This window comes from Schistocerca cancellata, chromosome 12 (assembly GCF_023864275.1).
Source record: "Schistocerca cancellata isolate TAMUIC-IGC-003103 chromosome 12, iqSchCanc2.1, whole genome shotgun sequence".
NCBI classification, from domain to species: Eukaryota; Metazoa; Arthropoda; class Insecta; order Orthoptera; family Acrididae; genus Schistocerca; species Schistocerca cancellata.
This window is the reverse complement of record NC_064637.1, coordinates 130,208,118-130,233,253: the sequence shown is the minus strand read 5'-3', so window position 1 is coordinate 130,233,253 and position 25,136 is coordinate 130,208,118. Positions and strand designations below refer to the sequence as shown.

Here is a 25,136-nt window from a genome sequence, read left to right as displayed (position 1 = left end):
CTGAATGTATCTTCCACTGACGACAGACCAACACTGTAGACTGTAGACAGCAGGCAATTGAGCACGTAAAAACAGGACAGGGAAGACGCTCCAGTATGGAAAGGCATTACAGAAAGACTGATTTCCTGGACGGAGTGTTAGTGAAATAGTGGAATAGGAAATAGGCGCTTCATGTTCGGACTAACCAGAGGCTGGTAGGAGAGAGAAGAGATGGAAGCATATGGCAAGAGTCTGACTGTTCCATCTGAAAGACAGAAACCAACTATTACACAGTAAAATAGTATTAGAGTAAATAACAACGTCTTTCAGCTGTCTGAAATGATGTCCAGGCTAAGCATGTTCAGGGACGCTAGAAAACGTTCTAGGAGCACATTGCAACAGAATATGCGAGAGTGTCAGAAACAACTGATTCAGCACCATGACATCATTGCAAAGAAGGCATAATGATATTCTATTAACAGGGCAGTGTGGAGTAACTACACATAAAGACCACGCAAGAACGGCTTTCAGGCTGCAAACCATGCATAAAAGAATGGCCTGCAGCTCTAAAACTGAACATTAGTCCAGCAGAGAACGCTGATGGGATCAAAAAACTGGAGCACATTCGGTTACCTGTACACAGGAATCACAGCAACAACAATACTACTCCACTTCCTTCCACTCAGGACTATGAGTTATTGGGTCTGGGCATTCTGCCTGCATCACTGATACCGATGGAAGGCCTGTTCCACTATTCAAAGGATGACCTATTCACATCTGATGCAGTGTTGTCAGCCACTGCCAGTTTGGTGTCTACTTCGACATATCCCCAGTCGTCGGGAATGAGGGGAGGGAACTTCAGCTCTGTGAGCCGCCATTCCTGTCAGTCACACCAGTGACTGAGTGAAGTTGAGTGCTGAGCAGATCTTCAGTGGATGAAGAACTAAGTCTGACTATAAGTTGTTTAACCCGAGTATAGGGTGCTTGGTGCTGCCCCTTCTTTGCAGTGTGTGCATCGCCTGACTGGGCTGTCCTTGGTGGCTGCTGGTACTTCTGCCTTCTCGCCATCACAACAACACCAGGGCTGTGAAGTTTTCTGGCAGCACGCCTAACTGCAACTGTGCTCAACAGAAGCACTGAGGCTGTGGCGGATGGTGAGTCACTCTAGGCTGTGGTGATGTACCACCTGCCTTCCACCTTGCACAAGGTTGCAGAATCGGCCACAGACAACACCAGGGGCTATTATTGCAGATTCCCAGATGGGTGCTAACACGCCACTCATCGCATTCCTGTGATGCAGACGCAGCACGGTTACTACCAACCTACACTGTGGAGGAGACGAACTCTAAGCAATAAATTGATGTTATTTTAATGATGTATGATTGACACTTCATATTGTTAGAGACTTCACCGTCCTCCACAGTAGCAACCACGTAACTCATTCCTCACATCTCCCAAGTGCCTAGCTGGTGGCATGGTTGCTTTAGTTTCAGCAGAGGTCTGAAAGCACACCCTGCCAGCGAATATCACCCCAAAAGAAACGTCTCTAATCAGAAAGGATTGAGCAGTTGCTCACACAGGCACGGCTATAACTCATGCTCGGACCTAAGCCTGTAGCTTGATTGCAGAAAAATGTATGAAAGAAAATTTTTGAACCTCAATAATTATGAATCAATTACTCCCAATAACACAAACTGACGAGGTGCGTTGGACAAACAAATAATGTAAAAGTTGGGACAGCTTGCTTCTATTGTAGTTCTAACTATTACATGATACACAGACCTTTTCCTATGCTGTATCTTCTCTGAATTTCAATTTATTGGAAATTATGTTAAAACAATTTACTAGGTATTATTTACTATTACTTTTAATTGAAAATTTATTATTTTTTGTTGTAATTAAGTTCATTAATATTATAGTATCTAAAATATTTAACACGCCACTAACTCAGGATTTCCTTTCCAAGAGATTGAAATATGCCATTGTTAAGCGTATCTACACGAAAGGTGATAGGATAGATGTCAATAAGTACTGAAGCGTTTCACTCTGGACATCATTTTCCAAAATTTCTGGAAAGATGTGATCTACGCCAGTATCCCACGTGGGCAACACTAACAAGTTCAGTAAATCTTACTTTGGATTGTGAAAGAGGTGCTCACCTGAGAATGTCATTTACACGTTCACTCACCAAATTTTATGAGCATTATGTAACGACTTAGCATCAGTTTGTATCTTCTGCAACTTAAGGCATTTGACTGCATGGAACAAAATGTAAATGCTCGTTTGTTCAAAACCTTGCTCTCCAAAAGCTCTTCACAATTTGACACAACATTTCACTCAAATACCCATCTGGTTTTATATACCTACTTTTAAATATGAGTAATAAATAAACGTGTAATATTTAAAGGGGAAACATTATTACCAAAAATCTCGAGATGTTCTTCGCTGAGTTACTTCAGATTTTTACACAATACTCTAATGAACAGTCAGACACTCATAGGTTACATATTTTAATATATATATATATACACACACACAGTGGAAATATATCAAATTTTTAAAGGTTACTGTAATAAATGTATGGACACATACAGATTATATACACTGATCAGTCAGAACATTATGAACATCCACTTGAAAGCCAGTATGTCCAACTTTGGCATGGATAACAGTTGCGAAACGTAGTAACATAGAAGCAATGAGGCGTTGGTATTTCGCTGGAAGGAGTTGGCACCACATCTACACACACGTCACCTCATTCCATAAATTCCAGTAGGGGGGGGGGGTTGAACTCTTACACCATATTCAATCACATCACAGGTATTTTCTATTGGGTGCAGATCTGGTGAGATTGGTGGGGGGGAGGGGGGCAACACATCGATAGGAACTTGCCACTGCGTCCCTCGGACCACTCTGTCACACTGCCAGCCTTGTGACATGGCGCATTATCTTGTTGAAAAATGCTACCGTCATCAGGAAACATGATCATCATGAAGGGGCATGCGGTCTACAATAAGTGTATCATACTCCTTGGTCGAAATGGCACCTTGCACGAGCTCCACTGCACCCATGAATGCCCAGAGCATAATGGGGCTGCCGCCAGCTTGTCTCCATCCTGCGCTACAGACTTGAGGAGCTGTTCCCCTGAAGACGATGGATTCGCACACTCCCATCAGCATGATGAAAAATGTATCAGAGTTCATCAGACCATGCAATGTTCTGCCGCTCCTCCAACATCCAGTGCTGATGGTCACATGCCCATTTCAGTTGTAGTTGTCAGTGTCATGGTGTTAACACTGGCACATGCATGGGTCATCATGCTGCGGAGGCCACCATTAGGACTGTCACTGCACTGTGTCCATACACACTTGTGCTCTGACCAGCATTAAAGTCTGTTGTGAGCTTCACCACAGTTCACCGCCTGTCCTGTTTTACCTGTCTGCCCAGCCATGACGTCCACCAGCTGAAACCGAGGGGTGGCCTCCCAACCCCATGACGTCTGGATGTGATTTCAACTTTATTTCGACATGTGTTTGAGACACTCACCATAGCTCTCCTCGAAGACACGAAAAATCATGCAGTTTCTGAAACACTCATTTCGAACTTCCCCTGGCCATCACAATCTGCTGTTGGTCAAACTCAGATAGACTGTACACTCTTGGCCCATCTACACCCAGCCACCACACTCACTGATGCTACATGCACTATGCGTGCATCTTACTAGCAGTCATTCCTCATCAGGTGATGCTTCTAATGCCTGGATGGGTTTATATCGATAGTAGATCTAAGGCCATATTGTTCTGGCTGATCATAGGGTGGGCGAGTTAGCTAATATTATGACCACCCACCTACTATCGATATAAACCTGTCCAGGACACAGCAGCATCACATGGTAGCAATGACCACTATGAGACACAGGCACAGTGCATGTAGTATCAGTGAACATGCAGTCCGTGTGTGGAACAGGAAAGGCACACATTCTCAGTCTGACCGAGGGCAGATTGTGATAGCTCAAAGGCTCGGCACGAGCATTTGGGAAACTGCACGATTTGTAAGATGTTTGAGGAGTGCTATGGTGAGAATCTTAAACATGTGGCAAAACCTAAGTGAGACCACATCTGGACGCCTTGGGGCTGGGCTGACACACCTCATTACAAATGTCACACATTGTAGGCTGGGAAGACTGGTGAAACAGGATAGACAGTGAATTGTGGTGGAACTAACAACGAACTTTAATACAGGGCAGAGTATAAGTGTGTAATGACACAGTGCACAGAAAATTCTAACGACAGGCCTCAGCAGCTGACGACCTGGACATGTGCCACTATTAACATCATGACATCAGCAACTATGACTGAAATGGGACATGACCATCAGCACTGGATGTTAGCACAGTGGCAGAGCAATGCATGGTCTGATGAATCCCAATATATTCATCATCATGCTGATGGGAGTGTACGAATCAATCGTCTTCCAGGGAAACAGCTCCTTGACACCTGTAGTGGGGGATGCAGGCAAGCTGGTGCTGGCTCAATTATACTCTGTGAAACATTCACATGGGCATGTATGGGTCCAGTGGAGCTCGTGTAAGGCACCATGATGGCCAAGGAGTATCGAACACTGGTTGTACACCACATATACCCCTTCACAATCATCATGTTTCCCGATGGCAGTGGCATTTATGTAGAAGATAATGCGTCTGGTGACAAGGCGACAAGGGTTATGGAGTGGTTTGAGGAACACAGTGGAGAGTTCCAGTTGATGTGCTGGCCCATAAACTCGCCAGATCTGAACCTGACTGAACACATCTGGAATGTGATTGAATGTGGTGTTAGAGCTCTTCACACCCATGCCTGGAATTTATGAGAATTAGGTGACTTGAGTTTACAGATGTAGTGTAAACTCCCTCCATCAACCTATCAATGGCTCATAGCCTCCATGCCATGACATGTCACCTCTGTTTTCCATACCAAAGGTGGACACACCTGATCACAGATGTGTGTGTGTGTGTGTGTGTGTGTGTGTGTGTGTGTGTGTGTGTGTGTGTGATGGGGAGAAAGGGAGGGAGGGGGCAGAAAGGGAGGGAGGGGGCAGAAAGGGAGGGGAGGGGGCAGAAAGGGAGGGAGGGGGCAGAAAGGGAGGGAGGGGGCAGAAAGGGAGGGAGGGGGCAGAAAGGAGGAGGGGGCAGAAAGGGAGGAGGGGGCAGAAAGGGAGGGAGGGGGCAGAAAGGGAGGGAGGGGGCAGAAAGGGAGGGAGGGGGCAGAAAGGGAGGGAGGGGGCAGAAAGGGAGGGAGGGGGCAGAAAGGGAGGGAGGGGGCAGAAAGGGAGGGAGGGGGCAGAAAGGGAGGGAGGGGGCAGAAAGGGAGGGAGGGGGCAGAAAGGGAGGGAGGGGGCAGAAAGGGAGGGAGGGGGCAGAAAGGGAGGAGGGGGCAGAAAGGGAGGGAGGGGGCAGAAAGGGAGGGAGGGGGCAGAAAGGGAGGGAGGGGGCAGAAAGGGAGGGAGGGGGCAGAAAGGGAGGAGGGGGCAGAAAGGGAGGGAGGGGGCAGAAAGGGAGGGAGGGGGCAGAAAGGGGAGGGAGGGGGCAGAAAGGAGGAGGAGGGGGGAGAAAGGGAGGGAGGGGGGAGAAAGGGAGGGAGGGGGGAGAAAGGGAGGGAGGGGGGAGAAGGGAGGGAGGGGGGAGAAAGGGAGGGAGGGGGAGAAAGGGAGGAGGGGGGAGAAAGGGAGGGAGGGGGGAGAAAGGGAGGGAGGGAGGAGAAAGGGGGAGGGGGGAGGGAGAGAGAGAGAAGTTTTTAGCTCACAAGAAAGTTGTATTTATGGCTTATTGGCTTATTATTGGAATACTACTACAGAGTCTGAATTCACGATAATACACTACTGGCCATTAAAATTGCTACACTACGAAGATGACGAGCTACAGACGCGAAATTTAACCGACAGGAAGAAGATGCTGTGATATGTAAATGATTAGCCTGTCAGAGCATTCACACTAGGTTGGCGCCGGTGGCGACACCTATAACGTGCTGACATGAGGAAAGTTTCCAATCGATTTTTCATACACTAACAACAGTTGACCGGCTTGCCTGGTGAAACGTTGTTGTGATGCCTCGTGTAAAGAGGAGAAATGCGTACCATCACGTTTCCGGCTTTGATAAAGGTCGGTTTGTAGCCTATCGCGATTGCAGTTTATCGTATCGCGACATTGCTGCTCGCGTTGATCGAGATTCAATGACTGTTAGCAGAATATGGAATCGGTGGGTTCAGGAGGGTAATACGGAATGCCGTGCTGGATCCCAACGGCCTCGTATCAGTAACAGTCGAGATGACAGGCATCTTATCCGCATGGCTGTAACGGATCGTGCAGCCACGTCTCGATCCCTGAGTCAACAGATGGGGACGTTTGCAAGACAACAACCATCTGCACGAACAGTTCGACGACGTTTGCAGCAGCACGGACTATCAGCTTGGAGACCTTGGCTGCGGTTACCCTTGACGCTGCATCACAGACAGGAGCGCCTGCGTTGATGTACTCAACGACGAACCTGGGTGCACGAATGGCAAAACGTCATTTTTTCGGATGAATCCAGGTTCTGTATACAGCATCATGATGATCGTACCCTTGTTTGGTGACATCGCGGTCAACGCACATTGGAAGCGTGTATTCGTCATCGCCATACTGGCATATCACCCGGCGTGATGGTATGGAATGCCACTGGTTTCACGTGTCTGTCACCTCTTGTTCGCATTGACGGCACAGTGGACGTTACATTTCAGATGTGTTACGACCCGTGGATCTACTCTTCATTCGATCCCTGCGAAACCCTACATTGATGCAGGATAATGCACGACCACATGTTACAGGTCCTGTACCGGCCTTTCTGGATATAGAAAATGTTCGACTGCTGCCCTGGCCAACACATTCTCCAGATTTTTCACCAACTGAAAACGTCTGGTCAATGGTGGCCGAGCAACTGGCTCGTCACAATACGCCAGTTACTACTCTTCATGAACTGTGGTATCGAGTTGAACTTCATGCGCAGCAGTACCTGTACACGCCATCCAAGCTCCGTTTGACCCAATGCCCAGGCGTATCAAGACCGTTATTACGGCCAGAGGTGGTTGTTCTGGGTACTGATTTCTCAGGATCTATGCACCCAAATTGCGTGAAAATGTAATCACATGTCACTTCTAGTATAATATATTTGTCCAATGAATACCCGTTTATCATCTGCATTTCTTCTTGGTGTAGCAATTTTTATGGCCAGTAGTGTAATAATAAACAAGGCAGAAGGCCAGAGAGAAGGGGATGTACAGAGATGGGAGAAAAGGAGATGGACAAAGACGGGAGAGAAGGAGATTAGGACGTGTATCCAATTCCCATACATATTACAGATGAGTGCTTGATCTCTTCCATTGCACCAGACTGAGCCACAGCAATGCATGGCAGTGAACAGCTCGTAAATGTTTATGTTTGGGTGGTTAGGCATACGCTAAATAAAATAAATCGCTGGTTCCTTAATTCTGCCACTGTATTACGACTTTTTGACTCGCTGATGGCATGTTATTACCTCACTTCCCCCATTCGGTACTGGAGTAAGCAAAGTGGCACTTCACTGGCATTCTGTGTAGCAAAACACCCCTCCACCTGACAGTGTCATTGCCTTCCATTCTGTTACATTCCATCGACCTTAAATGTGAGAAAGACAAGATCCATCAGAAATAGCTGACTGATCATACAACAAAGGTACTCACCCAGAAAGGTTCCAAACTGAAACACCACCAGCGCTCTTTATACTGCGCTCACCCAACAGCTGTGGAATCCCAAGAGAAAGCTTCAAGATAACTGTGCTACACAGTCGCTTCTAGTCGGTCAAAGATTTTGCGCCACCATTATCAGCAGTGACTTTACTGAATATAGTCACGTGTGTCTGTAGAAATTTATCCAGGCGGGGATAACACAAACTGCCAGTTTCTTATTCACAGTCCAGCCTTATTAATGTGACCAACGCCTACATTCGAAGTCAACATGCAATAATCACACTCAGGCGGAGGTGACAGCACTAGCTAAGGAGGGTGTATAAAGCATGCTGGGCAGACAGGGGAACTGTGCAGTTGTTTTCATTATGCAGAAATGGAGCAATTTATCTGACATCCAAAAGTACATGATCAAATGGTTTTGGGCCGACGGTGGAAACATTTCCAAAACGGATGATTTTGTAAACTGTTTGGATGCCACCGTGTTTCAAGTATACTGTGCACGGCAGAATGGCACTACCCAAAATCAGTGCCGAGGCAACAGTGGTGCACCACGAGCTATAGACAAAAGGGGTGAACGATGGCTGCGGAGACGTGTATGGGCGAATAGATGTGCAGCTGTTGAGCAAGTGCCCGTCCAGATAAACCAAGAGATGACCAACACTGTCTCCTCCAATGACTGTTCAACAAACGCTGCTGTGTATGTGCCTCCACAGCAGGTTCCCCACCGTTACACCGACGCTCACTGCTGTTCACCGGTGACAAAGGCTGGAGTCTGTCTGGAAATACCGCAACTGAATGTCCACTGAGTGCTGACTAGCGGTCTTTGCAGATGAATTATGTTTTATGCTCCATTGGATAGGCTGGCGTGTATGGCGTATGATGTCTGGAAGCAGAGTGTAGGAGGAAGCATTATCTTCTGGAGATTCTGGGGAACGTTTTCATGGCATCAACTGTACACAAAGGTAGAGAAGAGATGAAATGCATTTCACATGTCACTTTGAATACAAAGTTACCTAAAATACTCACGAAAAATTGCATAAGAAGATGTCAAAAACACATTCAGTCATTTAAACAGTTTACATGGCAATATTAAAACTGTGGAGTCAAATAGCATTACATCCACCATCGCTGATGAGTGTATATAGTCTTGCATTACGTCTGCTTTGGACGATGTAGAGATAAGAGATAGTGAAATACAGTGTCAGCACATAGCCTGCCCCTCTCAAATAGCAGTAAGGGGTTTGCCAGTTTAATCCCCACTGATAATATAAATGCGAGAGTAACTAAATGATATGAAGAATATAACGAGAATTAGGGAAAAATAACTACTCTTTGAAGAAGCTATGTATTAACTCTGACTTTAAACTGTATTATACGAGGGCAGTTCAATAAGTAATGCAACACATTTTTTTTCTGAAACAGGGGTTGTTTTATTCATCATTGAAATACACCAGGTTATTCCCCAATCTTTTAGCTACACAACACTATTTTTCAACGTAATCTCCATTCAATGCTACGGCCTTACGCCACCTTGAAATGAGGGCCTGTATGCCTGCACGGTACCAGCTGTGCACGGCCGGCCCGCACGCGGGAGATCAGTCTTGCTTGACCTTGCGGTGATGATGACACACGCTTTGCCCAACGACTCACCGTGCTTTTGTCCACTGCCAGATCACCGTAGACATTCTGCAAGCGCCTATGAATATCTGAGATGCCCTGGTTTTCCGCCAAAAGAAACTCGATCACTGCCCGTTGTTTGCAACGCACATCCGTTACAGACGCCATTTTAATAGCTCCGTACAGCGCTGCCACCTGTCAGAAGTCAATGAAACTATACGAGACGAAGCGGAAATGTTTGAAAATATTCCACAAGAAATTTCCGGTTTTTTCAACCAAAATTGGCCGAGAAAAAAAATGTGTTGCATTACTTATTGAACTGCCCTCGTATTTTCAAAAATGCTTTTATTGGTTGGTTTGTTCTACATAATATAGTTCAATCTAATGTATACAATGCTTACATAATGCTCAACGAGCTTAATCCATACTTCCATATTAATACTGGTATTATAAATGGGAAAGTAACATTGTTACGTTTTCGTGACTAAACCACTCAACTGATTGCGATTAAATACGATCCACAGTCGTGGTTAACGGCTTGTATCCCTATACACTGGCAGATCACTATCGACAGTGACATGCTCTCGGTCCATGAGCCACAGTTGAGAGGTATGCCATTTAATCCAGGACATTGCTGCTGTGTCTCGTGATTAGCATCACCCAAAAAGTGACAGTGAAATTTATTACCACCAGGATTCCATGTGTCTATCTCCAATTCGGTCGCCACTGCACAGGTGCATATTAGTGGTGTCAACTATGAAAGCAACTTTTTTAGTATAGTAAGCTGATAATGATGCTGGAATTACTGACTGGGAAGGTACTGCTCACCAATGTTGATGTCCTCAAAACCAGAGTCGTCCTCCTTCAGTTCCACATCCAGATCCCAGGCAGCCACCAGCCTTTGGACGGCACCACGGCTGAGCACATAGCCTGCCCCACCGCTCATGTAGCCTTTGGGTACATTGGCCAGCAAGTGGAGCCCTAGGTAAAGCGCCTCCTCAGGTTCCAGGGGCTGGAGCAGCTGCCGTAGGTTCTCCATCACCACATACCTGCCCACAACCGATGAATAATTAGTTCCTCCATCACATTATATAGAGTGTGGTCAAAATTGTCCAAACATGAATTGGCTCTGAGCACTATGGGACTTAACATCTGGGGTCATCAGTCCCCTAGAACTTAGAACTACTTAAACCTAACTAACCTAATGATATCACACACATCCCTGCCCAAGGCAGGGTTAGAACCTGTGACCGTAGTGGACGCGCGGTTCCAGACTCAAGCGCCTAGAACAGCTCGACCACACCGGCTGGCCCCAGCATGTATTAATGGGCATTAGTACAAGATGTGTCCAACCTTCGTCTTCGTGACTGTTTGAACTCTATTGTGAATAATTTCAATGAGGTGGCTGAATGTCTGGATGAATGTAAGTCCATTTACCCCCAAAAGCCAAATGCAGAGAATGTGGTGATGTTGGACACTTGGCATTGCAGTGAGTTCTACGTTCTAACTTATCTCAAAGACGTTACATGGAGTTCAGGCCAAACTCTAAGCAGGCTTGTACATTTCAAGAATGTTATCATCCACAAATCACTTTATGACAAAGGGAATTGTCACGCTGATAACAATCAATCATCACTTCTGAACTGTGCCTGTACTGTATGCAGTATATAATTCTGTAACATGTGCTCATATGCTTCTGCATTTAAAATTTTCTTAACACCTTGAGCACCAGACCTTTCTGCCTCAAGCCGCTATATTAAATTTTTACTTAAGTACCAGGTACCGGTGCCTTTCGCGTAAAACCATCGATGCTATTGCAATATAAAGACATCTAATTGTACACTAGGGCTCTTTCACGAGTACAGCGTATTGTAGCAGTTTACAATGTTGAAAGCAACAGTCGGTGCAGAGATTGTACTACGTGATTGAAGGAGATTATGGACATGTGCCTTGTTTCTAATTACCATATTGAGGAGATTGCTGGCAGTGAAAATAGGTATCTAAAAATATTGCAACGTAAATTTGTGCTGCTGCTTTAGTGAGTAGTTTCGAAATTAACCTCCTGGGGGAGTAAGTACTTTTGATATAATTGAATAAATTTAGATCTATTCTTGCTTGTTATTTAGGACTATAATCCGTTTTAGGCATTATGAATTCATGAGAGTTTCGGGATGTGGGATTGTACCTAGGAGAAAGGCCAAATTGCTTTCAAATACAAATATTTCATGAAATGATGCGTGGCTGAAAACTGTCTCCAAACCGAAACCCCCTCTTTCAAACAAACGATTATTTACTTTTTGCCAGTTTCTTCTTCTCTTCATGGCTTGCTACTATGATATACACTGATCAGCCACAACATTATGACCACTGCCCTACTATCAATATAAACCAGTCCAGGTGACAGCAACATCACCTGGCGAGGAATGACTACTAGTCAGACACATGCAAGGTGCATGTAGTATCAGAGAGCTTGCTGTTTGTGTATAGAATGAGGAATGCACACAATCTATGTGAGTTTGGCCGAGGGCAGATTGTGATGGCCTGGAGGCTTTTCAGAAACTGTATGACTCGTCAGGTGTTTGAGGAGTGCTGTGGTGTGGTGTGTGTCTTCAGTACCTGGTGAAACCACATCCAGACATCATCATAGGGTTGGGTGGCCACCACTCGTTACAAAAAATGGTTCAAATGGCTCTAAGCAATATGGGACTTAACATCTGAGGTCATCAGTCCCCTAGACCTAGAACTAATTAAACCTAACTAACTGAAGGACATTACACACATCCATGCCCGAGGCAGGTACGAACCTGTGACCGTAGCAGCAGTGCGGTTCCGGACTGAAGCACCTAGAACCGCTCGGCTACAGCGGCTGGCCACTCATTACAGATGCCAGACTTTGCTGCTATGCAGAGTATAAGTATGTCCGAACACAGTGCACCAGACACTCCTAATGATGGACCCTGCAGCCAACGATCCATGCATGTGCCAGTGTTAACACAACACTGGCAACTATGATTGAAATGGGCATGTAACCATTGGCATATGGTGTAGGAGCACTGCATGTTCTGATGAATCCCAATACCTTCTTCATCATGCTGATGGGAGGACACAAACCTGTCGTCTTCCAGAGGAACAGCTCCTTGACACCTGTACTGCAGGATGGGGAGAAGCTGGCGATGGCTCCATTATGCTCTGGCGAAAATTCACGTGTGCATCCATTGGACCAGTGGAGCTCTTGGAAGGCACCACGATGATCAAGGGGTATCGCACACTGGTTGTACACCACATACACCCCTTCATGATGATCATGTTTCCTGATGGCAGTGGCAATTTCCAACAAGATACTGTCATGCCACAATGGCAGGAGGATGATTGAGTGATTTAAGTAACACAGTGGCGAGTCCCAAATGATGTGCTGGCCCCCCAAACTTGCCAGATCTGAACCCAATGAAACACATCTGGGATGTGATTGAATGTAGTGTCGGAGCTCACTGCCCCCTTCCCTGGAAGGTCTTAGGTGACCTGTGTGTGAATGTGGTGCCAACTCCCTCCAGCAATCTACCAAGGTCTCATTGTGGCACCACTGTTATCCATGACAAACGTAGACATACCAGCAATTAGGTAGGTGGCCAATGTTCTGACTAATCAGTGTAATTATTTTTGTGAAAATTTTTAAAATACTGGGTGATCAAAAAGTCAGTATAAATTTGAAAACTGAATAAATCACGGAATAATGTAGATCGAGAGGTACAAATTGACACACATGCTTGGAATGACATGGGGTTTTATTAGAACCAAAAAAATACAAACGTTCCAAAAATGTCTTACAGGTGGGACTTCATCTGATCAGAATAGCAATAATTAGCATAACAAAGTAAGACAAAGCAAAGATGATGTTCTTTAAAGGAAATGCTCAGTATGTCCACCATGATTCCTCAACAATAGTTGTAGTCGAGGAATAATGTTGTGAACAGCACTGTAAAGCATGCCCGGAGTTTTGGTGAGGCATTGGCGTTGGATGTTGTCTTTCAGCATCCCTAGAGATGTCGGTCGATCACGATACACTTGCGACTTCAGGTAACCACAAAGCCAATAACCGCACGGACTGAGGTCTGGGGACCTGGGAGGCCAAGCAAGGCGAAAGTGGCGGCTGAGCACACGACCATCACCAAACGACGCGCTCAAGAGATCTTTCACGCGTCTAGCAATATGGGGTGGAGCGCCACCCTGCATAAACATCGTACGTTCCAGCAGGTGTTTATCAGCCACGCTGGGGATGATTTGATTCTGTAACATACCAGCGTACCTCTCACCCGTCATGGTAGCAGTTACAAAATCAGAATCACGCATTTCCTCTAAGAAAAAAGGCGCAATAACGGTAGATGTGGTAATTCCAACCCATACCGTGACTTCCTCGTCGTGCATTGGAGTTTCCACAACAGTTCTAGGATTTTCGGTAGCCCAAATTCTGCGGTCGTGGGCGTTGACAGACACTCGGAGCGTGAAATGAGCTTCGTCGGTCCACAACACGTTAGTCAACTAATCGTCATCTTCCACCATGTTTTCAAACGCCCACAGCGCAAATGCCCTCCACTTCACTAAATCGCCAGGTAACAGTTCCTGATACCGAAAGATATTGTACGGACAGCATCGGAGGATACGCCTAAGTGCCAACCAAACAGTAGTGTATGGAATGCCGGTGCGACGTGCGACTGCACGAGCGCCGACTTCCCCGTGCGTAGACGAACCCGCTACAGTCTCCATTTCTTCCTGAACTGTCTCAGCAGCATTACGCCTTGAGCTCGGTCGGCCACCACGGGGTCTATCGTCTAAATAACCCGTGGCTTCGAACGTCGAAATCATTCTAGCCACAGCTGCATTTGTCAACGGACCTTTACCCGTTCGAATCCCCTTCCTATGGCGATAGGATTGTAACGCTGAACTAGCACATTCCCCATTCTGATAATACAGCTTCACTAAAAGCGCCTTTTCAGGTAACGTCAACATGCTGCGACTGCTGGGGCATCTGATTCTCTCTCTCTCTCTCTCTCTCTCTCTCTCTCTCTCTCTCTCTCTCTCTCTCTCTCTCTCTCATTACAGCTCCTTTTATACACGATTGTCATGCGCAGTCACTGACGTCTTGCTGTCCAGATCCATCTGTCGGACTTTTTGTGAAATTCGTTTTTTTTTCTTCTAATAAAACCCCATGTCATTCCAAGCATTGTGTTAATTTTTACCTCTCTATCTACATTATTCCGTGGTTTATTAAGTTTTCAAGTTTATACTGACTTTTTGATCACCAGGTATTTTTTCTTGTTGTTGGGACTCAAAGGTTTAAGCACAATAACAGGACCACAGCCTAACCACAAAAAACGGACCCCATACTGTAAAACCACCTCTTCTGTACTTCGCCGCTGATACTATACATTATGGCAGGTAAAGTTGCCAGGGATTTGCGAAACTGAAAACTTTCTATTGTATTGCCAAAACCTATATCATGATTCATCACAACGAATCACTCGTTTCCAGTCATCCACTGTCCCGTGGTATTGATGTTTAACCACCTGAAGTGTTGCTTGGCATTGACTTCAGAAATGTGTGGGTTATGAAAATCTGCGCGGCTATTGCACCCCATTCTTTTTAACTCGGTATGCACAGTCATTGTGCTATATGGACTGCTGGTAGCACTTTGAAGTCACGAGTGTTTTTTTTCTGCTAGATTAATATTTTTTACAATCACCCTCCACAATGCTCGACTGTCCCTGCTCATCACTACTGCGTGGTCTCAGTTTATCTGTGGTTGCTCCTTCACATTTCCACTTTACAATGACATGACCAACAGTCATTTTGGGTTGCTTTTTAGGTAGGTTGAAATGCCTGTTGGATTTATTACTCAGGGGACATCCAATGACAAGTCCACAGTCGAAGTCACTCAGCTCTCTGAGCGACCCATTCTGCTGTCACTGCTTTTGTACCAACAACACAATATTCCCCACCTATTTCTAAGGTGCTGCAGTCATGGACTGTGCAGCTGGTCCCGGCGGAGGTTCGAGTCCTCCTTTGGGCTTGGGTGTGCGTGTTTGTCCTTAAGATAATTTAGGTTAAGTAGTGTGTAAACTTAGCAGTTAAGTACTATAAGATTTCACACACATCTGAACTCACCACCTATTTTTATATTAGCCAACGGCCTGCCGCAGTCGTAACACTGGTTCCCGTCAGATCACCGAAGTTAAACGCCGGTGGGTTTGGCTAGCACTTGGGTAGGTCACACTGCACGTCTGATGACTGCTGTTGGCAAGCGGTGTGCACACATCCCTTGTGAGGCCAACTGAGGAGCTACTTAACTGAGAAGTAGAGACACTGGTCACAAAAACTGACAACGGCCACGAGAGCGCCGTGCTGAGCACATGCCCCTCTGTGTCCACATCCGGTGACGCCTAAAGGCTGGGGATGACATGGCGGCTGGTCGGTGCCGTTGGGCCTACACGGTCTGTTTCAGACAGTGTTTGTTTGTTCATACCTTTAAATTAGCGGGACTGCCTCTCTTAACTTCTAGTGATAGATTCTGCATTACACAGTGGGATACAGATTCTTTTGATCAGATATTGTGTGTGAATGCATGTAAAAGACATACCCTTGTAGATCGGATTATTCTTTTGAAAATTAAAACAATGTAAGTCTGTCTGTCTTTCACTGGTGCTATGTCCCACGGTGACACAGGGTCGGCATTGTTAGGAACGGATTTGGCAAGGTTAGTGGAAAGGGGTGGCCGGATGCCCTTCCTGCCGCTATCCCGTACCCCCTCCGGGACGGAATTAGCTTACCCCTGCTGTCTGCGTCTAATGTAATTCATGGAAAAGTGCGAATGTGTTCAGATGTCTGCGAGTCGTGTAACTGAGGCGGAACGTGGGGACCAGCCCAGTATTCACCTAGCGGGATGTGGAAAACCACCTAAAAACCACATCCAGGCTGGCCGGCACAGCGACCGACGTCGGTAATCCGCCGGGCAGATTCGATCCGTTGCCGAAGCACTTACGCAAGTCCAGGAAGCAGCGCAATAGCGCTCTCAGCTAACCTGGCAGGTAAAAACAATAAGTCTGTGTGTAAGCTAAAATGCCTATCTTGATTCATAGAGAAGATATAAAGTTGTGAAATTTGGTGAAGCTTTCTGATCCACTTCGTAGACAGTCGTCACAAGTACATCCTCAGGGATAAGGTGGTCTGCCAACATAGATCTTCAACAGAGAATGTGTGACAGCTGGTGGTGATCGAATAACCTATCAACTGCTGCAGTGTCAAGATGGATATTTTCGCCTTTTGAAACTGCTTTGAGGGTGATGTAGCTGATAGGCGTAGCACTGGTGAGATGCTCCTAGCTGTCAGAGCATCACGGATCACACCAATGACACGTTAGGACCAAAGCACGCCCACTGAAGTTCTTCGCGCCACAGTTGGTGACCTTTCTTGAAACAGACCAACCAATGGACACGAGGTCGTTTCTAAGACAGACTAAGTTCCAGTCAGTACAAGTCCACAGCAAGCAGTGACATGGGTACCTCATCTGGCGCCAACAGACTTGATCTGCAAGTCCTTGCACATGTTTGTGAACTTTTTTCAAATGGCTCTGAGCACTATGGGACTCAACTTCTGAGGTCATCAGTCCCCTAGAACTTAGAACTACTTAAACCTAACTAACCTAAGGACATCACACACATCCATGCCCGAGGCAGGATTCGAATTTGCGACCATAGCAGTCGTGCAGTTTCAGACTGTAGCGCCTAGAACCGCTCGGCCACCCTGGCCGGCTGTGAACTTTGCCTTTGAAAGGTGCTAGGAGAAAGAGTTTCTATTGAAGAGTGCTTCCAGCTGTATTACCATTGACAGTCTACTTGGTAATAGGTGTCAGACTGGTTCTATCAATAATGGTATATACACTGATAGCAAAAACAGTATGACCACCTGCTTAATAGCTTGTTTGTCTATTTTTCCATCAAAATACATCCCTGGTTCTGTATATTATGGATCCGACCGTTTGTTGGTAGTTCTTTGGGCATGTGGCCATAGATGTCGATGCACAGCTTACGTAAAATAATGGGCCACTGATTTGCTTACATAGTATGGCGCCCGATAGCAACCCAGATGGGTCCGATAGGATTTATCTCAGGCGAGTCTGGTCGCTGAGACATCAACGCGAGTTCACTATAATGCTCATCAAACCACTGCAGCGCATTTCTGGCTCCGAGACAGGGACAATTATAATGCTGAAAGATGACACAGCCGTCGGCGAAGACATCAAGCATGGAGGGATACAGGTGTTTCAGTGCTGTTAGCATGTCTTGGATTACTATCACAGGACCCACGCAAGCGAAGAGTAATGTCTCCCACAGCATAATACCGATCCCATCATCCTGCGTCCCTGGCGCGCTGCACGTTTCGAGCCACCATTCACCACGATGACGGCGTTTGTGGAGACAATCAGCGACCTATTGTAGCGAAAATGTGATTCACATGAAGAGCCGACACGTTTCCATTGGTCGATGGTCGAATCCCGATTTTCCCGTGCACACTGCAATTGTAATTTATGTTGTGTTATGTCCTTAGGTTAGTTAGGTTTAAGTAGTTCTAAGTTCTAGGGGACTTCTGACCATAGATGTTGAGTCCCATAGTGCTCAGAGTCATTTGAAATTTTTGCAATTGTAATTGACTATGTCGTCGTGTGAACATGTGTGCAAGTAGAGGAAACTGCAGAAATTCATGTTCAACAATGTACGATGAATTGTGTGCTCCTGAACACATGTGCTTGCACCAGCATTGTGCTCTTCCGGCAGAGATGCCACAGGATCACCATCTATAATCCTTTACGGAGCAGACAAGTCTCCGAACCCCCATGTTCTGTGAAGAGTAGTGGTCGCCCGACCATTTAGCACCTACTGATACTTTCACTGTCCTACCTGTTTTCGTAGATGCTCACGACAGTAGCACGTGAACATTCGATCAGCTTCGCCATTTTGGAGTTACTCGTCCACAGGCTCTGCGTAATAATAATCTGCCCTTTGTGAAAGTCGCTTCTCTCAATAGATTTGCCAATTTGCGGTCCATGTCTTAGTGTGATCCCTCGTCCATGTCTGCTCTCCTTACACATGAGGCTCATCCAGAAAGTAAGTTTCCAGATGTTGTTTCCTTTAAAGGAGACGTATTTAGCCGGGAAAATTGCGCATGCGCAACAGATCTGTGACGTGCCGATCGGAGCGATCCTGTCTGGTGCCAGTACAGCGCCAGCAGTGCCCCAAAATGGCAGCTCTTATTCGTTCTCCTGCCGCCTTAGAGGTTCAGACCGTAATAAGATTCCTTGATGCACAAAACTTAGCGCCCATCGAAATTCATCGTCAACTCTGTTAGGTCCATAACATCGGTTTGTCAATATCCTTAACACAGGTTTGTTGCAGTATTCTCGAACATATTCTCATTTCGAATGTAATGAATTTCGTTGAGACAGAGAAGTTGCTGTCCATGCATCAGCACGGCTTTAGAAAGTATCGCTCCTGCGAAACACAGCTCGCCCTTTTTTCACATGATATCTTGCGAACCATGGATGAAGGGTATCAGATGGATGCCATATTCCTTGACTTCCGGAAAGCGTTTGACTCGGTGCCCCACTGCAGACTCCAAACTAAGGTACGAGCATATGGGATTGGTTCCCAAATATGTGAGTGGCTCGAAGACTTCTTAAATAATAGAACCCAGTACGTTGTCCTCGATGGTGAGTGTTCATCGGAGGTGAGGGTATCGTCTGGAGTGCCCCAGGGAAGAGTGGTAGGTCCGCTGTTGTTTTCTATCCACATAAACGATCTTTTGGATTGGGTGGATAGCAATGTGCGGCTGTTTGCTGATGATGCTGTGGTGTACGGGAAGGTGTCGTCGTTGAGTGACTGTAGGAGGATAGAAGATGACTTGGACAGGATTTGTGATTGGTGTAAAGAATGGCAGCTAACTCTAAATATAGATAAATGTAAATTAATGCAGATGAATAGGAAAAAGAATCCTGTAATGTTCGAATACTCCATTAGTAGTGTAGCGCTTGACACAGTCACGTCGATTAAATATTTGGGAGTAGTTGTGGGAAGGCGGATAGTCGTCTTCGGTTCATTGGTAGAATTTTGGGAAGATGTGGTTCATCTGTAAAGAAGACCGCTTATAAAACACTAATACGACCTATTCTTGAGTACTGCACGAGCATTTGGGATCCCTATTAGGTCGGATTGAGGAAGGACATAGAAGCAATTCAGAGGCGGGCTGCTAGATTTGTTACTGGTAGGTTTGATCATCACGCGAGTGTTACGGAAATGCTTCAGGAACTCGGGTGGAGGAAAGGAGGCGTTCTTTTCGTGAATCGCTACTGAGGAAATTTAGAGAACCAACATTCGAGACTGACTGCAGTACAATTTTACTGCCGCCAACTTACATTTCGCGGAAAGACCACGAAGATAAGAGAGATTAGGGCTCGTACAGAGGCATATAGGCAGTCATTTTTCCGTCGTTCTGTTTGGGAGTGGAACAGGGAGAGAAAATGTCAGTTGTGGTACGAGGTACCCTCCGCCACGCACCATATGGTGGATTGCGGAGTATTTATGTAGATGTAGAGGTCTATGGGTAGAGCATTATGAAGAAACAGAAGGTGCATTGCTGATGTAGGCTTGCTTCCTGACTGTCGTCTAAGTGTCCACGATGAAGGGCACAGTAGGTGACATTCCCTCATCAATGATCAGCTGGTTGAGCTGGCGCGGCAGGGCATCCTGGACAAACCTCGCTTCACAATTATGCAGCCCAGCTACTATTTACTTCAGACATCGCAATCCTTATTGCATGAGACTGTCACTAAGCACCTGCTGTTCAAGAAATTCTGTGCCATTTGGAATCACAGCAGACTTCTACGACACAGAAATAAAAAATTCTTTTGGTACTATGTCGAAAAATAGCTCAAACATTGTTGTACCTCTTGCTGTCAAAGTTTTCCATGTAACTATGTTGTCTGTGTTTTTAAAATATAGGGAAACTTATTTTCTGGATGTGTTTCCTACCTTTGTTACCGCGTCACGTTACAGCAACGCCACAAGCGATATCCATCGTCGCAGTGGAAAGTGTTCATAATGTTTTGGCTCACCTGTGTAAATATACCTACACTCTGACGCACATCGAAGTAGTTTTATAATAAGAGTTAAGTGTCCATTCTGCTTGTATAATATATTTCAATTCTTCATTTTACGTGCGCAATAATCATGTTATTTATCACCTGTTAGAACCCAAATCAATTTGACAACCCATCACAACATTGAGATCCTGAGAAGTTGCTTAGCTATTTCTTTGCGAGACAAGTACTCACGTGTCGTCATCCGCCTTGAGTAACCATTCGTTCCTTCTCAGCAGCCCCTTGTGCCACGCATACCGTACGGCTGCCTTCGTCTTGTTCCACAGCACCTCTCTCCCCTCTGACACATTCAAGGTTACAACCGGCAGCATCATGTCTGAAACCCAAACAAACAGCACATACTATAAGGCGCGTTCAAAAAGAAAAGAGTTGGAGTCTGGAATGCGCAAACTCGTGAGAGGAGGGTAATATTGTGGTGTGTGTAACGAGGTGTGGTTCCGACCAGGGCGTGGAAGTTCGCAGCCCATCGCTAGATGGCACGTGTGTACATCCCGTGACTATACACAGCTAGTAGCAGCATGCATCAATCGTCAAACGCTGCCAGTGGCGTTGCAAACAGTGACATGGAGGCGTCAAAAGAAGAGCAAAGAGGTATTGTTCGTTTTCTGACAGCGGAAGGAGTGGACATTCACTGACGAATGTCACAAGTGCCCAGCGAACACTGCATGTCCCTTGCAAGTGCTTCAGGGAAGGACGGGTGTCATTAACTGATGATTTACAGTCTGGAGCACCACACTGCATTACCGACGATATCGTCCAGCTGATGGATGCACTCATTACCCAAGACCGCAGAGTGACACTGAAAGCCATAGCCACCGCGGTCGTATTGAGCGTCAGAAGTGTTCACACCATCATGAAGGAAAGACTCCACATTCGCAAAGCGTGTGCCCGATGTGTGCCCCACAGTCTTCAACCACACCAGGAAGCATATCGAATGGCCCACTGTCTTGCTTATCTGCAGTGCTATGTTCAGGAAGGGAATGCATTCCCGGCACGAGTGGTGGCTGGAGATGAGTCATGGTGTCATCACATCGAACCAGAATCGAAACAACGAAGTCTCCAGTGGAAGCATCCAGGGTCACCACCACAAAAAAAAACCCAAGGCCATCCACACAAGTGCAGGAAAGGTTATGATGACGCTCTTCTATGACCAAGGTGGCCCTCTTCTGATACACTTTCTGCAGCAAGGGACAACAGTGAATTCCCAGCAATCTCACCCGTGCGGTCATTCTGCTCCACGACAATGCAAAGCCTATACAGCCAACACAGTCGCGGCACTCCTGCAGAAATTCAAATGGGAGGTTCTCGGCCACCCTCCATACAGTCCAGACCTCTCTCCCTGTGATTACGCCATTTTTGGTCCACTTAAAAAGGCTCTGAGGGGCAAACGATTCACCTCAGACAACGACGTCCAGCTGAGATGATGATGTTTGGTTTTTGTGGGGCGCTCAACTGCGTGGTTATCAGCGCCCGTACAATTATCCAATCTTTGCTCAGTCCAATGTCGCCACTTTCCTGGATGATGATGAAATGATGAGGACAACACAAACACCCAGTCATCTCGAGGCAGGTGAAAATCCCTGACCCCGCCGGGAATCGAACCCGGGACCCCGTGCTCGGGAAGCGAGAACGCTACCGCGAGACCACGAGCGGCGGACAACGACGTCCAGCTGTATGTGCTTAACTGGTTAACATGCAGCCCTGGGAATTTTATGAGAAAGCCATTCATCGCCTTTTGTCACAGTGGGCTAAGTGTCTCAACAGCCAGGGTCAATACATGTAACGTACAGGTACTGGTTTCTGTAATTATGCCTCCAGCTCATTTCTTTTTGAACGTGTTGAGGTGATACTTTACTGTCTGACAAAAAATGTAAAGTAAACCAAAGGGGACAAAAAACAAACAGAACCTCCATGGGTCGACAGGGTGTGTGATGTTATCTCAGCGATTAAAAAATTGAATCAAATCTTAAAAAAATAAAGTCTCAGCACACTTATCAGCATGTCGTTACACCCCCTCTGTCCTGCATGGATGCACTGATCCAGTTGGAAAGGGTGGCATAAAGCTGGTGTATCCTCTCCTGAGGCAAGCTGGGCCACAACTATTGTAACTTGTCCTTGATCTCCTGGATGCTGGCACTGGGACAGAGTTGATGTCTACAATGGTCCCACACACGCTCTATCAATGAAAGATATGGGGATCTTGGTGGCTGCAGGACTACCTCAACATTAAGCAAAATACTCTCGTGTGGATGAACCTTGTCCTGTCGAAAAATGGCACCATGACACTGTCACATGAGTGGTAACAGATGAGGGCACAGGATACCCATGGCATACCATTGTGCTCTCAGAGTTCTCTCACTCACTATCAGCTGTGACCTCAAGTCATACCCGATGGCTCCCCTCACCGAACTTGTGCATTTCCAGTTCCCCACCACACTCGCCAACAATGGTCATACAGGGTAGTGCAGAACTGCAGTTCATCGCTGAACGCAATGTGACCCCATTCATATGCACTCCCTGGGGCAGACCATTCATCGCTGAACACATTGTGACACCATTCACCTGGACCCTGAATGCAGCTGATAGTTTTGTGTGATGACAGCCTATGCGTGGGACAGTGATTCCCTAGATGAATCCGTGGTCTCTGTTCATACAGACCTGTTTGTAAGAATAGAGACCACGTGTTCATACACTGAAGGGCCAAAGAAATTGGTACACCTGCCTAATATCATGCACATCCACCTCGAGCACGTAGAAGTGCCCCAACACGACGTGGCATGGACTCGACTAACGTGTAAAGTAGTACTGGGGGGAACTGACGCAAGAATACTGCAGGGCTGTCTATAAATCTGTAAGAGTACAAGGGGGTGGAGATCTCTCTTGAACAGCACGTTGCAAGGCATCCCAGATATGCTCAATAATGTTCACGTCTGGGGAGTTTGTTAGAGGACGGAAGTGTTTTCATAAGTGTTCCTGGAGTCACTCTGTAGCAATTCTGGACGGATGGGGTGTAGCATTGCCCTGCTGGAATTGCCCAAGTCCGCCGGAACGCACAATGGACATGAATGGGTGTAGGTGATCAGACAGGATGCTTACGTACGTGTCACATGTCAAGAGTCGTATCTCGACGTATCAGGGGTCCCCTGTCACTCCAAATGCACACGCCCCACGCCATTACAGAGCCTCCACCAGCCTGAACAGTCCCCTGTTGACTTGCAGGGTCCATGGATTCATGAGGTTGTCTCCATACACGTAAATGTCCATCCGCTCGATACAATTTGAAACGAGACTCGTACGACCAGGCAACACGTTTCCAGTCATCAACAGTCCAATGTCAGTGTTAACGGGCCCAGGCGAGGTGTAAAGCTTTGTGTCGTGCAGTCATCAAGGGTGCACGAGTGGGCCTTCGGCTCCGAAAGCCCATAGCAATGATGTTTCATTGAATAGATCGCATGTTCACACTTGCTGATGCCCCAACAGTGAAATCTGCAAAATCTGCTGAAGGGTTGCATTTCTGTTATGCTGAACTATTCTTTTCAGTCGCCGTTGGCCGCTTTCTTGTAAGATCTTTTTCTGGTCGCAGCGATATCGGGGATTTGGTGTTTTACCGGAATCGTGATATTTACATTACACTTGTGAAATGGTCGTACGGGAAAATCCCAACTTCATCGTTACCTCGGAGATGCTGTGCGCCGACTATAACATCACGTTCAAACTGACTTAAATCTTGATAACCTGCCATTGTAGCAGTAGCAACCGTTCTAACAACTGCACCAGACACTTGTTGACTTACATAGGCATTGCCGACCGCAGCGCCCTGTTGTGGTTGTTTACATATCTCTGTATTTGAATATGCATGCCTATACCAGTTTCTTTGGCGCTACAGTATATATAAAGCTTCAACTCTTCTAGAGCAGAGTATATGGCGAACAGTTTCACAACATTACTACGTTTGTAACTGGGTAAAGATTTCCGTGCAGCTGAAAATAGATCGGGCAAGGACAAGTCTCAGCTAATTAACTTGCTTTGTCTCTAGTCTCTGTGCCATACTTGGCCATGTAAAGAAAAATTTAGGTGCAACACTGCTGCTTCTGGGCTATTTCGGAACACAACGGAATAGACCGAAGGTTAGAATTCTTGTTCGAAAACTTGTGTACCATGCCTTTCCGGTAGAAAAAGAAAATACCGAATGATTTTAGCAGGAAGGGTAACGTAAAGTGGAAAGACCTATCAAAGTTATCTTTAAGCTCCGTCCAATGATATCAAAGCAAGCACCTCAAACCATGTAAGAAAGTGAAGACAGTAGCTCGAAGTCACGTAACAGAGTTTTCATCGATCAGCTTATAAGACACCTGTCGACCCAGTTAGATACTGGAAGTAAATTTTCGGTTTGTTCGGTATAAAGTATGTGTGTTCTCAGTTAAGAGCGCATTTTAGTAAGCCGGCGCATTCACTATTTTACATCCTTTCTTCAACTGTACGGTTGATAGAAACAGGCTCACCATGCCATCTCCAGTCAATGGATTTATTGCGAATAATGAACACATTTTAATTTTTCATTTCAATTCTTCGAAAGTAAAAT

General features: G+C 46.2%; 1 protein-coding gene across 1 annotated transcript in view; it reads right to left on the bottom strand.

Moving 5' to 3' along the window:
* LOC126109517 (glycoprotein-N-acetylgalactosamine 3-beta-galactosyltransferase 1-like) overlaps positions 1-25,136 on the bottom strand; it is a 54,364-nt gene that overhangs the window by 14,601 nt on the left and 14,627 nt on the right. The window contains exons 3-4 of the mRNA XM_049914538.1: positions 20,729-20,870; positions 10,180-10,400 (exon numbers count right to left, since the gene is read on the bottom strand). Of these exons, the coding sequence (XP_049770495.1) occupies positions 10,180-10,400; positions 20,729-20,870 (363 nt within the window). The remainder of the gene's footprint in view (positions 1-10,179; positions 10,401-20,728; positions 20,871-25,136) is intronic.